This window comes from Balaenoptera ricei, chromosome 7 (assembly GCF_028023285.1).
Source record: "Balaenoptera ricei isolate mBalRic1 chromosome 7, mBalRic1.hap2, whole genome shotgun sequence".
Classification (NCBI taxonomy): Eukaryota; Metazoa; Chordata; class Mammalia; order Artiodactyla; family Balaenopteridae; genus Balaenoptera; species Balaenoptera ricei.
Window position 1 is genome coordinate 98,302,869 of NC_082645.1, and position 16,797 is coordinate 98,319,665.

The 16,797-nt window shown below is 35.0% G+C and overlaps 1 protein-coding gene across 1 annotated transcript in view; it reads left to right on the forward strand.

Moving 5' to 3' along the window:
* The window catches only part of SPAG16 (sperm associated antigen 16), a 910,587-nt gene that overhangs the window by 63,448 nt on the left and 830,342 nt on the right, over nt 1–16,797 (forward strand). The window contains exon 9 of the mRNA XM_059927392.1: nt 3,087–3,196. Within this exon, the coding sequence (XP_059783375.1) occupies nt 3,087–3,196 (110 nt within the window). The remainder of the gene's footprint in view (nt 1–3,086; nt 3,197–16,797) is intronic.

Here is a 16,797-nt window from a genome sequence, read left to right on the forward strand (position 1 = left end):
CTTTAGTAGTCAAATTTCTTACCTGAAAAGGGTTTATAATTTATAATTCTATATTTACTCTTGTCTGGTATGTAGAATAATAGAAAAATTCCTAGGAGAAACTATGAAATAGTGAATTATTATCAGCTAGATATTTGAAGTGATAGATTTGTTACATTTTTCTTTGTTGTAATGGAAAGTAATGTGTATCAAATATTTACAAGAAACTACACAGAAAGCACGTTAGTATTACATATTATGAGATAAAACTTTTTTTGTGCAAATTATATAAGCTGAAAAAGTTTATCAGTATGCTGGTTTTTATTATGTTTGTGTTAGCTGATGTTTGATTTCATATGAGGTTGCAATTTGAATACAATGATACCTATTTCCAAAGTAGGTTATAAAAATACATATAATTGTATTTTATGATATCTTGTAATTTATGATAGGAAACTATGATTTCAGGAAGAACTTCTAGAAATTGGAAATGTTTTATGAAGTGAAAAACTGTGAAAGCTGACTTCAGCATCACAAACAGATGTCATATATAGTAGAGCAAAGGTTTGAGTTTAATTAATTGCTTTTTAAATTGGGTATTTTTTGTTGCTCAGAATTTCACTACAAGATGTCAATTTCTTATGACTGTATGTAGTATATGGTCTAGTTTAGAAAGATATATTATCATTTCAAATATAACCTCTTTCCCTTTATCTCTGTTACCTTTTTTTGAATTCCAATTAGATGTGTACTTGATCTCATTTTAGCTTCCTAATCTCTTAGATATTTTCTGTTTATCTCCCTGGGATAAACTATGGATAATTTCTTCAAAACATTTTTTTCAGTTAAGTAATTCTTTTTTCAGCTGTGTTTAATCTATAATGGAGTTAGGGACTGCCACAATATAGGTATTTACGTATTTGTTAAATGAATATATTCATGCATATCTGACATTTAACCAGGGGCCTGAACATGTTCAGTTAACATTGGTTGAATGTGTGCATACGTGAAGAAATGGTTGAATGGGTGAAATTTAGCACTGGGAGTACAATAACTATAATTTCTATAAGTGAAAATTTGTTTGTTTATTTGATGTTTACTTTATTTCTCTTAAGGAATTGTACCTTCCTTAAGATAATGATTGTGCCCTAGTAAAATTTGGGAAACTGCATAGCAGCAGTCACTACTATAGGCCTTTTCATTAACAAGCATTAGATGATAAGCATGAGGATCCTGTGATGGAGAAATGGACTTTGCCAGGGTGTTACTAAACATTAAGAAGCACTATGTGGAATTTGAAAATTATATGCACTTTTATGAATGTGACAAGGACCCAATGTTTGAGTCTCTCATTTGTTCTACAAATCTTTGTATAAAGTGATATTTATCTGATAGAGAGTGGGAATCATGTTTATTATTGGTACATTGAGAAATAAGTGTTATTTTTCTTTCAATTACACATACACTATGCAATGTGTATTCTCATGTTTTGGTTGCAAATGTTGTTTTTTTTCCTAAAATATTTTTATAAAGTGTAAGTTCTTGTAATTTCATCTTGATTGTGGAACAACTACATATCCTCATATATAAACCAAGCCCTTTTTGATTTGTTACTTTCATTTATCCTTACCATTTTGTTTGTTTGTTTCTTGCTTTTATTTCTTTCACGAAGTGGTGCTTAGTAATATTTTGCATGCTATCTGAGGTCTGCTCGTATTCCTAGAATTATCTCCTGGAATCCTGGATTTCTCTCCTTACTGCTTTCTCCTTTCTTCCCTGTAGATATTACTATACAAATTTTCCTTATATGTAAAAGGGAAAAAAAGGTAGTGACCTTCACAGGGTTAATGACAGGATTTCATGAAATAATACATGTAAATTGTTTAGACCAGTACCTGTTAGATAGTAAAACATCAATGAGGCATAAATGCGAACAATTATTATTTTAAATTATTATCATTATCAGGCTTTCACTCTTGGCTGTTGAAGAGGAAAATACAATAAAAGAGAATTCGAAGTGAAAATTTTTCTCTAATCTCAGTGAGCTGTAATTATTGCCTTTTCTCCACATTTTGACTTCCAGATGCTGTGGGGCTCTAACTTGTGGCACCGTAGAGCGAGGGTATGCAGTCTGGATACCCTAGTGTTAGAAGTTTTTAAAGTACTTTCATGTAGTACTAACTTATGCAGCATTCGGCTTTTATGTTATTGTGGGGATTATTTTGATAGTTTTCTTCCTTGAAACTGGTACTGAATAGGAAAAATTAGATCAGGAAAGAAACTAAATGTTAGCATATGCTTCCTTACTTTATAACATCAGGATTCTTTGAGAGCCTTGACATCGAAATCATTCACATATTTTTGTGTTCATCATCTTTTCTCTATTATAAATTGTTATAAATTAGAACATTTAGTCACTTAATTATGAGTTAATGATTATAACCGTATTAGTTATTTGAAATCTGCTGGCTGTTTAGAAATACAGGGGGAAATTATGTATATCTGAACATGTATATGTATATGGAAAGATGTGAAAAAGAAACAGACTTTTCCTGTCACTTTTCTTTTTCCCTCAGATGATTCCTTTAGGACTGCTCTTTATTTCTAGGAGAGTGTGGGGACTAATGTTACAACTATATTGGAATGTTACCCTGTGTTTTCTTTTCTTTTTTTCTCAACATTGTGAAGCATAGAGAATATTTTATTAATACAATATTCATTTAAAAATCTCTTGTTTATTATCCAGTTCCACTTGGGAAATTTTGTCATTGCTTACCATTCTCTCCTTTGACCCCCTTCAACTTTTGTTTATAAACACATGAAACCTCATGATAACAGGAATTTAGATATAATGTAACTGGAGATTGGCTCACATGCTCTTCAACTGGCTCGCAATGCTGTTTCACTAACCTTGCAGCAATGCCACCCTGCATTTTTGGAAAATGAATTTGAGACTTCATTTAAAACATTTTAGTATGGTTTTAATATTATTAGTTTAATACTTCAAAAAATACGTGTATAATGAATTTGGCTTTCTTTTTTTTTTTTGGTTATAATATTTCTTACAAACAGTATAAACATTAAGAGTAAATTGTATTATCTTATAGTTGTTCCGAATTGTGAAAAGGAAAATGCACCAGAAGGTCCTACTCAGAAAGGTCTTCGTGAAGCCAGAGAACAAAGCAAACGTAAAACAAAGATGAAAGTTAATACAAAGGTATGATTTTTTTGTTTCCATTAATTCATACTTAACTCTCAGATATTCAGATTCACGAACTCATATTGTATCATTATTTTATTGGAAAAGGAATTTAGAAGTTATGTATTCCAAACCACTTGGTCTATAGATAGAAAATGGAGGTTCTTAAATGTTACTAGTAACTAGTTAATTGAGGGACACATTTATTAGTGGCAGAGACAGCTCAGTGAATCATTCTGCCACTTACTCAAACTTAATCATGGCCACTTCTGCTCACCTGCTCACTCTTCTGCTTAAAATTACCTTTGTCCAAAAGAAATAACTATCAGATCATCCCTTATTTATTTTCTCATACTATAACTTCAAACTTTCATTAGTCTTTTCAAAAAGAAGAATGGAAAGAATTATACCCCATTTAAGAATCTCTTTATATCTGAGTGCCTTTGCTGTGCAATCAGGATGAGAGTTAAAATCTTCAGTGAATACAGAAAAATGGTATTAAAATGGTATTAAAAATGTCTGGTCAAAGAGATCAAAAATGAGGAAGAAAGAAAATTACACAAAACCTATGAAGGGTTTAGTTTCTTGTCATGAAAATTGCATAAAAGTTTAGCTGAGGTAATGAATGTTTTTATAAAGTAGTTGTTACCTTTGAGTTCTAAAATATCTGACATTCATTTAAAAATGAAAGCATTTACAAATATAATAACTTTTTTAGTGTAGTAATGCTATAAGAACAACAGATTTTTATGAATTCAAATAATCATTTACTTAGCTAATATCTATAACATTTTTCTTCCTCAAAGGTATACATTGGAATCTAGTATCATATAATATTTGAATAAAATACAGACTAAATGCTTTTAGTTTATACTAAGGCTTTGATAATCACTTTCTGGTGATATTTAGACTAGTATTTTACTGTTCCTCTATCATCAATACTAATTTTTTAGGTTTATGGTATTTGAGGGAAATCCCCTCTTTCAGTCAGCCTGCCTCAGGTTCCCCATGTCTCCAAGGTCCCATCAGATCAGACCCTCTTTTGTCACCATAAAGCTTTCCCACTTCTCCGCCTGCCTGTAATTTGAGTCTCTGCCTAATGTAGTCAGTGGCTATAGATGACTCCATTGCTGTCACTAAGTAGTGCTTGTTCTTGTTTGGATAATCTTTATTTATCTCCACAGAGGTTAGTAAGTCAGGAAGCAAATAAAAGACTCGCAATAATAAAAAAAATTCAGAGTTAAGGATTTTGGGTGTGATAGTGGTGGTTGTCATCAGAAACATTTTCATCTTCTGACGTGGCATAGGCATTCTTTTTCAGGTAGTAAGTCATACTTAGAAATGACTGTTTCAGGTCAGTAGTTAAATATATTCAGCTCTGTGTCATAATCAAAATTCCAAACTTGCATGAGTTTCTTCTGCATTTAAGGATGTGTGAAGGGTGACTGTGGGCTGTCTGTAAGTGGGTGACAGGGTCAGCTGCCAGGGACATTGGAACAGAGCAGGCAGGAACGCTCGGCAGGCCATAGCCCCAACAGTGGCCAAATAAATAGAGAAATTTTGGAACTTTGGGGTTAAAACACATTAGTATATTTGACAGAGGCTGCCTTTCCTTTCCCACACCCTACCCTCACATCCTACCATTCTCTCCTATGGTATGGTGCCAGATCTCATGTGTGTCGGGGGCAGGGGTGCTCTAATGTCATTCCAAGCTTTGCTCTTGTCTTTAATCCCAACATGTAAGTGTGTATCTCTCAAGATAGTTTGCCTCCTTTCATTAGCGATGAATTCTTGGGTTTTAGTCTACATGTAAAAGTTTTATCGTGTATCCTCTGTATAAAAGTGAAGAAAAAATAGGGTAGGAGGAATGTTTTATTCACTTCTGCAATTTTAAAAGCAGTTATTTAATGAATTTTTCTGATGTTTTGCCTTCTCATTCAGGCAAAGTCAGGAAATCATTTAGGGTTTAAGTCAGAAAAAGAACTAGTTTAGATCATTTGAACAAAATAACTTTAATACATGGAATTGATTACATAGGTGACAGAAGAGCTAAGATGTCCTCTAGGGGACAGGCAGACAGCTCAGAGATTGTCAATGGCAGGACACTTTTTTTGTGTTGGAGGCACAGTGGGAGAGCATTGTTACCAGCCTCGAGGAACTGGGTCCCTCAGGTAGGAGGACTGTGAAGGAAGAGGCTGTCTTGTAGGAGCTGGAGACATGGGAGGGATGCAGGGCATGGGGGGAGGAACTTCTAACACACAATAACAGGGGAGGGATTAGAAAAAACTCATTAATTAATATGTAGGTAACAGAAATATTTACAGCTGAATAGTTTATTTCCAGCCATGACACATACTTGATATACTTCTTCCTTCTTTTAGTTCTCATTCAGGGTTTGTGTTTTGCTTAGCCAGTGCTCATTGGGGTTCTTTATGTGGTGAGTGGACCCATGTCTTTAATCCTGAGGGGTCCGAGTATTTAGCGGTCCTGCTATCTTGGATTGTTATAGTTTCCCATTGGTATTTACTACTTAACATGGATGTACTAAGGGTATCCCAGATGTTTTTCTGGGTTCCAGAAGGTCCTCTCCAAATCCATCGTTTAGCAGTGACCACGTCAAAAAGTGCAAAACTGTCACAAAAATCTCTGAATCACTAGATGTCAGACTTCGTTTTAATCTGATGGTGCCTTCCCTCTGTGCCACAATAGACGCATCCTTCTCTTTCGAACTAAGCCATTGAATAGCAGAGCCTAAGCTTGCTGGCACAGGAGGCAAACTCTTTGCAGAGTTTGTAATTACATCTTTGCAGAGATGTAATAATTAGAGGGGCTACTTCTGTTGTTGTGAGCCCTTGGTTTCCATGACTGTGTGAGAACAACACTGGTGGTGTTTTTAAACTAACACTGCAGCTGATTTTTTAATAAGCTATTCTGCTATTCTATCAGGCCATCTGTTTCTGTGGGATGGCCTATCATTAATTCTGTGGGTGTTAGCCCATAACCATATTTCTTTTACTGTAAAATTCATACTTTGGTCATAAGCATGAATTGTATTTCATGACAATGTATAAGGGAATTTCTAAGTATTTGGATTGTGGTGCAGTCAGAGCAGTGAAAGCAAATATCCCATCTGAAATAGTAGTTGCCATTGTAGACCACACCTTATTAATTTTACAATAATCCACAGTCATTTTGTGAGATCCATCAATTTTCTGCAAAGGCCGAACTGGTAATTAATGAGGATGCGATGGGTATCTATCCTCTATATCTTTGCACTACTTTATTGTGGCACACATTTCTATAATTCCCACAGGACTGTGATTTGCTTTTAGTTTACTCTTTTGGTAGGGTTAATTTCTAGGGTTTCTGCTTGATCCTTCCTGCCATAGTAGCACTTACTTCATAAAACAGTGAGCCAATGAGGAGATTTTACTAATTGACTAGTATGTCTATTCCAGGTATACAGTCAGAAACTGAGGAAATAACCAGAGAACGAGTCCACAAACCCACTGGGTTTACTGCGAAACAGACTTGAGCCAAAATACCATTTATCATGAGGCTATCATGACCTCCTAGTCTGACTATTGGATGGTGTTTTTATGTTTCCGGTAAAGGGAATGCACTCAAAGTTAATATCTAATTATCTCTGAAAGGTCTGAGGTAAAAGAATTGCCCTTGTAAATGGCTCCTGTCCCTTCGGGGAAGACTTGGAAGGTGATTTAGAGTCAAGTTTTTGTTTTCCTAAGTGAACCTTGCATGATATGATGAATACATATTTGTCCAGTGAAAACAAATCAGTAACCCCTCCAAAATGAGAGAGGTTCAAAATAATGTCTGCCACCAGGTGGCAGGCTGGCTTCCCATGGTGAGGTGCCATAACAAGGGTTCCACTTTGGCTTCTGCTGTTGGCAAGCTGGACATTTAGCACTGAGTGGTGGCCAATCAGTTTTGCTTAGGGGAAGTCCTTGTTACTGAGCCTGTGCATAGTCTTCATACTTGAAGACTTCATAGCTTCTCGGACCAGAGCAGTAGGAGGTCCTCTTTGGCAGAATTATAATCCAGTGACTGTCCATTGGTAGCAGAGATGGCATATCATGCAAGCCCATCTAGAAACTAGGCTAGATTTTTTTTTTTCTTTCTCTGTTACCTGGTCATGGTGAACTCACAAAGCCATAGGTATAGTAGGACATATGGCATTGAAACAAGAGTGGAAATTTGGGATTTTAAGCTGCCTGCTCATGTAATTTACTTGTGCCTTTCTGAAGTGCTCAAGCACAATTTCAATTATAATTATTCCTTTTTAAGATGAACTGGGATTTTTTGCATGTCCCGAATCATGGCTTTGAGGACAGACAGCATTCCTAGTTCATGAAAAGTAACTCAGGTCATAAGTCCTTAGTCTCTACCAGAGCTCAGGAGCATACTGGGATCTGACTCCTTTTAAAGGAGAACTGTTAGGAATAGTGATCAACAGAGATGAGCATGGCTTTTCTCTAGAAGTCTAGAGGTCAGTACTGCAGTTCTGCTGGAGCTGTTTATAGTCTTTCTTACAGCATCCTTATTTTCCACAGATAATTTGAGCACCATTGGATCTGCTGAGCTATAAGACCGAAGGGGCAGGTGGGATGTCTTGCATCATACCTTGGACCTGTTGCAAAACTTTTCTTGGTCCAGACATCATTTAAACTATAGTATTTGTTCAAGATGGAGGATACAATAAGCAGCAACTTGCCTTTTGTTTAGAAGCATTATCTCAATATGCTCTAGTCAGAATTTTCTTGGTGTTTATTTCTTCTCTGGCACACATGTGTCTTATTAAGACATCTAGGGTACTTGCCACTTCTTGCTCACCAGACCCATTTAGGGTGATTTCATTTATATAGTGGAAAGTAAAGATGATCAGGATTACTATAATTTGATGGCGAATAGAGGAATTTACATGGCCCTGAGGGAAAGGAGTTACATTTACTTCTGTCTTTGCCATGTAAAGGTAGGGGATTATATGGGAATATGATGGTAACTGCCACATCGACATCCTTTGGCAAATTTCTGCCAACACTCCCCCTGCCCTGCCTCAGTTTGCAATATTATTTTTGGTTATATTGATCAGAGAAGGGAGCAGTTTCAGAGGCATTCACTTGGCATTTCTAACTACAGCAATCCTTATTCCATAGGTCAAGAACTAATGATGGAGTTCTGGCAATTACCATGTATGTTCTTGCAAACTACTTATTTGGAGACTAAGGAAATGACAAGCAGGTGGGTTCATGGTTCCTATCTCAGAAGCCAGACCTGAGCCAATACTTTATTACCTGGTCTCCGTATTCCTCAACGCTAACGGGGGGCATCATAACACTGTACATTCTTGAGTATCAATACCATGCTAGACCCTATTTCAACAATTTCAAATGTGTGGGGTAGTCCTTCTTCTTCTGTGTGTGTAGCTGTCTGAGTAAATTATCATATATACTTGCTTTTGTGTTGTAGGATCCTTCTTCCTAGAGGCCTGGCCAAAAGGTTCAGAGTGTAAAAACTGGCTCGGGTCTGGAAATCAGGCAAGAGATTGTGGCTTTTTATGGGATGGCTGCCTTCAGCATCTTGATAATCGATCCTCAGTTTCTTCTTGTTATACAGACTGAGCATTACCCTTGCTGGCTTCCCATATTTCCCAAGCATTAAACTTGCTGGCCTGTAAGGATGTTGATTCTATTAATTATCTCCCTAGCTGTCTCTGGATCAGGCTCTCCCATAGCTACTCTGATCTTTTCCATAATTGTGCCCACCTTGCTTTTGATATTTATGTGCTCCCATCGGACCTTTCTTTTCACGGGCTCCTGTCATTCCCATTGGTTTCAGGGACCCTGGTTCTCTAATAACATCTACCATCATCCTAGAGGAGAGCCACAGCTGAGTTTCTCAGTGATGTTGCTGCCCCCCTCTCCAGCACAATCTTTGATGCTTTCATAGTTACTATAGCCTCTGGACATCCTGTGGTTACCTCATGGGTTTTTCAGCCTTGAATAGTATGTCCACTGTCACATGCTCATTTCTCTGGGTCTTTTGATGCTTTTTTCCACTATTTTTCATGGTAGATTAGGCATTTCTACTTTATTTAGTTAGGCCATCACTTTTTTTAAGCTTTTAGGAGCCCTCCTAGCATCTTACTAACACCAGGGTCCATCCCAGGGTGCTAAATGCTATGTCAGAGGAGAGTAGTCCCATATTTATAAATTCTCCCTTGTCCAACTTTATGTTCTCCCTCCTTTGCCTCAACAGCCTCAGAATATAGGCCTACATGTACTCTCTTGGCACTCATAGGTACATGTTGGCTAATTCCTACAATTCCTTTGGGAGTAGTTCTTTTTCTCTCTAAACAGAGTCAGTACTTCCCTGGCTAGGTTATATTGTGAATTAAATGGATTTTGGTTAGTTGTCCAGTGATGAGGTGGGGAATATATTGTAAGAGGGGTATGAGCTGTCTTGCAAGGCAGAGGACTGAATTGCTTTTGGTCAAGGGAGGCATGCTAGCCTTTAACAGGGAGGAGCAGGCAACTTTTTAGGTTTACAGAGTAAAGGGAAATCTGAAGACAAGATTTTCAAGTGCATTGTCTCAGATTTCTCTGTATCATCTCTATCTACTATGTATATTTCCTCATGATTTTCTATCAAACTATGCTCCTGTTGTCAAAATAAAACATTAAAAAAGACAATATTTCATAAATACTATAGATGACTCAAATTAAATTCAGTTTTATTCTATAACTCTTTTTTGGAACTGAGAATACATTAATTTTCTCCACTAAATCCATGTAATAGAGTTGCTATTCCTAAAATGACTTTTCTAATTCCATAATATATTTTCAAACATAACTTCTTTGCTGATGACTTTCAAACCTACATATTGCCATACTCAGCTTTATACCAATAATTCAGCTATTTATAATAATTTCCATTTTGATATAGTACCGTTACCTCAAAATTAACATGACAATTCACAAATCATCATATTTCATAAATAGGCTAATTTCTTCATTTTAAAAATGCCTTTTAATAGTGTCTGCATTCTACTAATTCAGTCAGTTGAAAAATATGACATTATCATCTTTGATCCTATCCTTCCAGTGTCTCCCAAGATCCCATTGATGCCTTTTTCACATTAATTGGCAGGTTCTGCACTTTTTTAAAATAAATTTGTTTATTTTATTTATTTATTTTTGGCTGCACTGAGTCTTTGTTGCTACGTGCGGGCTTTCTCTAGTTGCAGTGAGCGGGGGCTACTCTTCTTTGTGGTGCGCAGGCTTCTCGTTGCGGTGGTTTCTCTTGTTGTGGAGCACGGGCTCTAGGCGCGTGGGCTTCAATAGTTGTGGCTCGTGGGCTCAGTTGTTGTGGCTCACGGGCTCTAGAGCGCAGGCTCAGTAGTTGTGGCTCACGGGCTTAGCTGCTCCGAGGCATGTGGGATCTTCCTGGACCAGGGATCGAACCCGTGTCCCCTGCTGTGGCAGGTGGATTCTTAACTACTGCGCCACCAGGGAAGCCCAGGTTCTGCATTTTTAAATGGAGGTGGGGGTGGTGAAGGGAGATTTAGGGGTTCAAAATATGATTGTAAAGGGTCTAACAAACTTATCTGGAAGCTTCATTCGCAGAGCAAATTTACTTAAATTAATGTTTATTTTGGTTGGGTTTGGGGGATCTGGTGGAGGTTATAGGGGACTTTCAAAAACCACCTTCAAACCACCTATTGCACTACTCCTTTTTCCTTTTAATTATCACTCCCACCCTTCTAAAGCTGGTCTCTGTGGACTACCTTAGCTGCTTCCTAGACTGTTCTCCAATAGTCCATTCCATGTGGCATTGAATAATTCTTCCTTAAATGTGCCTTTGTAAACCGGATTAATCCTCCTTAGACAATTGTATATCTTTACTTCTCAAGCCAGTTAGCCATCTGGCTTCCTGATATGCCATGTTAATTTCTCTGTATTTTTCTATAACATATGAGATTGTACTGTAAAGTAAATCCTTACGGTTTAGACTATTTTCTTTTGAATTAAGGAAACAAATTGTGTTAATAGTGGAAAAGTGGTTTTTCTTCTCTCTTTAAGCCAATCAGTGGGTTACTAAAATAGTCAGCGGGTTAGTTTTTGTGAAGATAACTATACTTTATAACATAATTTCCTTCTATCTGTGAAATATATTTTATTCTAAAAGAAATAAGAATCATTATGCAGTTAATTGAATGTCTTTTGCAATCACATAAGTCACAGTTAAGAGAAAGAAATTACTACTTTAATGAGACTTTGAATGATTATGCAGGTGAAACTTTAAAGGTATCAACATATTTATTAAAGAGAAGCGAAATAGAAGAATTCCATATAGATTTGAATAGTTTTAAAAGGTAATATTAGATGTAGAATGTATTTTTTCATTGTAGAGGGAAAAAAAGAGAATCACATGGAATCCACTGTAGTTCAAATATGTTGCTTTAATTACTTGCTGAAGAGTTAAATTTGGAGCTAGATTACAATTTTTGTATGTTAAAAATATACCACACACTTTGTGTCCTGACCTGTGTACTCAGTGATGATTCAGGAAAAGTGATAAAACACACACACACACACACACACACACACAAACACACACATAAACACAAAACATACCACTGAAAGTATTTCAAGAAATCGGGGAAAAAATTAGGAAAGATAAGGGCCTGCTAACTGTCCCTTCCATCCTTTTGCTGCCTGATTTATTTCTTCACCTCTTTGGGGTTGGGGTATAGACATGCTCTTTTAAATGAAAAAGTCCTATCTAGGTTGTTATGCTTCTATCTGTACACAGATTAATGTTTTAATACCCCTTATATGTTTTTGTTAGAAACCATGCTTTAAAGTATTGTAAAAATATTATCAAGAAAACATTAATAATTTTTATCCAAATGGGTAAGAACAGAAGACAAGTTGGGAAGGATATAAACATTGCAATATGTACAACAAAATTTATACAATATTTTATATCTTAAATATTTAAAAATCATATTTAGAAATAGATGCCTGTTACATTTTGGGAAATATTCATGTTTTCTGTATATTTAAATACAATTTAAGAATCTTATTAAAGGAGCAATTAAAAAGCCTATACTAAAATTTGTAGATTACTTACGCAGCCAAAAGCTGGTCTAGCAACAACTTTTCAGAGCTTATTATAAGGAAAACTTTAGCTAAATTTTAGATATTTCCCTAAAAATAGCTTTTAATTACAGTTAATAATTTAAGTTACATTATTTTTTAATCATTTAATTTTGTTTATTAATCAATAATACATGTAATATAAGAATGGCTTTTCAAAACCCAGCTTATACTACCAATATAGTTATTAAAATAACTACTTTCTCATAAGCTATGGATGAGTTTTCATATGCTATTGATTAGTTTTTATACTTGTCCATTTATCCTAACTTCTTTTAGGTCTTAGAAATTGTGCATGTATATATATATGTATCTCTATATATCACATATATGTTTTGTTAAGGGAGAAAATTATTTTTTATCCTTAATTTAATACTTTTATAACTTATTCTTGTATGAATTAACTATCACAATCCATTTTTTTCCTTCAGCATAGCGTCTGTTAACATACTGTAGCATGTACTTTGGCAGAAACTGTTTTAGAGTTTGAATTATTTTGAAGCCTAGTCTGTATATGAAACCCAGGTCTACCACTTATTACTTGTACAAACCTGGGCAAATTACTTGACTTATATGCTTCCATCTTTATAAATTGGGAAGAATAATATGTGCATCAACAGGTGTTTGTCACGATTCAATAAAATAACATATGTAATATATCTAGCACAGTGTCTATTACAGAATTGATATGAATCAAAGGATAGTGTTCCTGTAGAAAAGGGTATTTACCAGGAGAAGATAAATAATACTTAATTGCTAATACTATTTTATTCTTTTGTGTTAAACATAATATGGGTAACACTGAATAGAAGTCTGTTAAGACTTCTAGATTCATTACTTTTTTAACCATTTTTGTCATTTTATTATATAATGGCCTGAATGATTTAGCAATAGCTTTCTTTGATTGTAGGTATGGTTTCCCTGATTCAGATTTTATCCACACTGAGATATGGACATTAGTGCATTAAGGTGGCTAATTCTGATCTTCTAATGTTTACATGTTTGCTGTTATATGTGTGAAAGTGCTACTGTGCTTATAAAAATTGTACACAACTCTCAACTTCTTTAGGCGCTATTTTATATTTTGATTCACTTAATGAAAACATGGAATATTATTTAATATCTTTGCCATGATATCTGTTGGTGTTTATATGAAATAGATTATAGTTTAAATATAGTGATATGAAAATGTAAAGAGGAGAGAAAGGTCCCTTCAACTCTGGTATGTCAGTGTATGTCATCATGTTGTGTTTTGCCTCACTGGCCATACTAATGGTGCACTTCAAAAGCAATTAAACACACTTACACGCTGATACCTTGCCTTATTAGAGCGAGTTTAGTTGCAGTTTGTATTGTATTCTTGAATATTGCTAAGCAGTTATTACTGCTTTTGCCTGAAGTATTGTGATTCTGGCATCAACCAAGGATCTGGCTGACATTTGGCCAATAATTATGAATATTACAGTAAAATGTTAAATCATTCTATTTACCAGACATAAAGTGGAAAAAAAGGAAATTAGTTTTGTATTATTTTTAGAGGTTAGAAATATGGAATGCATTAAAAAGTCTAAAACCATGTGCAAATGGAAATTTTAATGCCTATAATTTGATAATAATGTTGAATATCTTGAACAGTTGAAATAATTCATTAAAAATCCCTAAGGAAATATATTAATCAACATATTTATTCATAATATCGTGCCATGTTAAATATATAAGGATTAAGTCAACTTGTTTATAATTCTGTTCTGAGTAGAAAATCAAATAAATGGAAATACATTATTACACTAAATATATTCTGCTTTACGTAAAAAGAAGTGAATGTTAATCAGAATGATAGTAATTAAGAAATACTAATTATTCTCAGGTTTTTAACTCTACTATTTATTTTGAATTATGCATAAGCATGAAGGATTTAGAAAATACAAAAATGAGATTGCAATGAAAAAAATGCTTAAGTTTTTACATTTTCAAAAGTTCAGTCAATATCAATATCTACAGTTTAAAATATAAATGTGTTCAAGTAATATTTCCTTAATCTAATATACAATATTTGACTATAATATATAAATATATAAATTATATATTATATGTATTTACATATATATATAAATAACATAAATGCAAGTTATAGACTATGTATCTAGTCTTATACAACTTGCTTTTTCCTTTTGGTGTTTTGTTTCTAAGATTCTTCCACGTTCTTATATGGGGCTGTAATTCATTCCACACTATTTCCTTTTCTGTTCTGTTATTAATGGATGTTCAGGTTGTTTTCAAAATCTTGGTCCAATAAACATGCTGCCATGAATATTCTTGTACACACCTCCAGGTGCACATATGCAAAGTTTTCTGTAGGATATTAATCTAGGAGCGGAATTGCTGGAGAGATGAGGATTTCACTAGATGATGTTATATTCTTTTTCGAATTAGTTGGACATGTCTACAAACCCATACATAGAATTCCTCTTACTCTATGTCCTTTCCAGCACTTGGTATTACCAGGGTTCTTTATTTTTGCCAATCTAATAAGTAAAATATGTTACCTCATGGGGTCTTAATTTTCATTTTTCTGATTAATAATTAAATTTAACAGGTTCTCTTTTGTTTATAGACAATTCATATGTTAGATTCTTTGAAATGCCAGTTCATATCTTTTGCCCATTTTTCTATTAGGTTCTTGATCTCTGAAGAATATTTGCAGGGTATTTTAGGTATTCATTCCTTGATCCGTTGCATGAATGTAGAAATCTGGTCACAGATGGTGACTTATATTTTCTATTTCTTTATAGTGTCTTTAATGAATAAAAGTTCTTCATTTTTTTATGTTTTACACCTTAAATATATATGATTTTTATTTTTAAAAAAGTAACCCAGATAAAAGTTCTTCATTTTAATGTAGGTAAATTTATCAATACTTTCTTTTATGGTAACACTTATTGTCACTTGCGCAAGAGATCCTTTCCTATGCCAAAATCAGAATGCTTTGCTTGAATATTTTCTTTTAGTAATTTTGTTTATTATATTTCCTTTTACCAAATAATTTGTGGGTAATTCCTAAAAATATAGACATTCTCTTACATAAACACAATATGATATTTATTTTTTTTATCTTATTTTTTAAACATCTTTATTGGAGTATAATGGCATTACAATAGTGTGTTAGTTTATGCTGTATAACAAAGTGTAACAGCTATACATATATCCCCATATCTCCTCCCTCCCTCCCTCCCTATCCCACCCTTCTAGGTGGACACAAAGCATCTAGCTGATCTCCCTGTGCTATGCGTCTGATTCCCACTAGCTAGCTATTTTACATTTGGTAGTGTATATATGTCCATGCCACTCTCTCATTTCTTCCCAGCTTACCCTTCGCTCTCCCCGTGACCTCAAGTCCATTCTCTACGTCTGCGTCTTTATTCCTGTCCTGCCCTTAGATTATTCAGAACCACTTTTTCTTTTTTTTTGGATTCCATATATATGTGTTAGCATGCGGTATTTGTTTTTCTCTTTCTGACTTACTTCACTCTGTATGACAGACTCTAGGTCCATCCACCTCACTACAAATAACTCAATTTCATTTCTTTTTTTTTTTAAAAATTATTTATTTATTTTATTTATGGCTGTGTTAGGTCTTCGTTTCTGTGCGAGGGCTTTCTCTAGTTTCGGCAAGTGGGGACCACTCTCTTCATCACGGTGCGTGGGCCCCTCACCGTCGCGGCCTCTCTTGTTGGGGAGCACAGGCTCCAGACGCGCAGGCTCAGTAATTGTGGCTCACGGGCCTAGTCGCTCCGCGGCATGCGGGATCTTCCCAGGCCAGGGCTCGAACCCGTGTCCCCTGCATTGGCAGGCAGACTGTCAACCACTGCGCCACCAGGGAAGCCCCAATTTCATTTCTTTTTATGGCTGAGTAGTATTCCATTGTATATATGAGCCACATCTTTTTTATCCATTCATCTGTCGATGGGCATTTAGGTTGCTTCCATGTCCTGGCTATTGTAAATAGAGCTGCAATGAACATTGTGGTACATGACTCTTTTTGAATTATGGTTTTCTCAGGGTATATGCCCAGGAGTGGGATTGCTGGGTTGTATGGTAGTTCATTTTTAGTTTTTTGAGGAAGCTCCATACTGTTCTCCATAGTGGCTGTATCAATTTACATTCCCACCAACAGTGCAAGAGGGTTCCCTTTTCTCCACACCCTCTCCAGCAATTATTGTTTGTAGATTTTTCTTCAGCTTTTTATTTTATATTGGAGTATAGTTGATTAACAATGTTCTGACAGTTTCAGGTGTACAGCAAAGTGGTTCAGTTATACATTTATATGTATCTATTCTTTTTCAAATTCTTTTCCCATTTACGTTGTTACATAATATTAAGCAGAGTTCCCTGTGTTATACAGTAGGTCACTGTTGGTTATCTATTTATTTATTTTTTTAA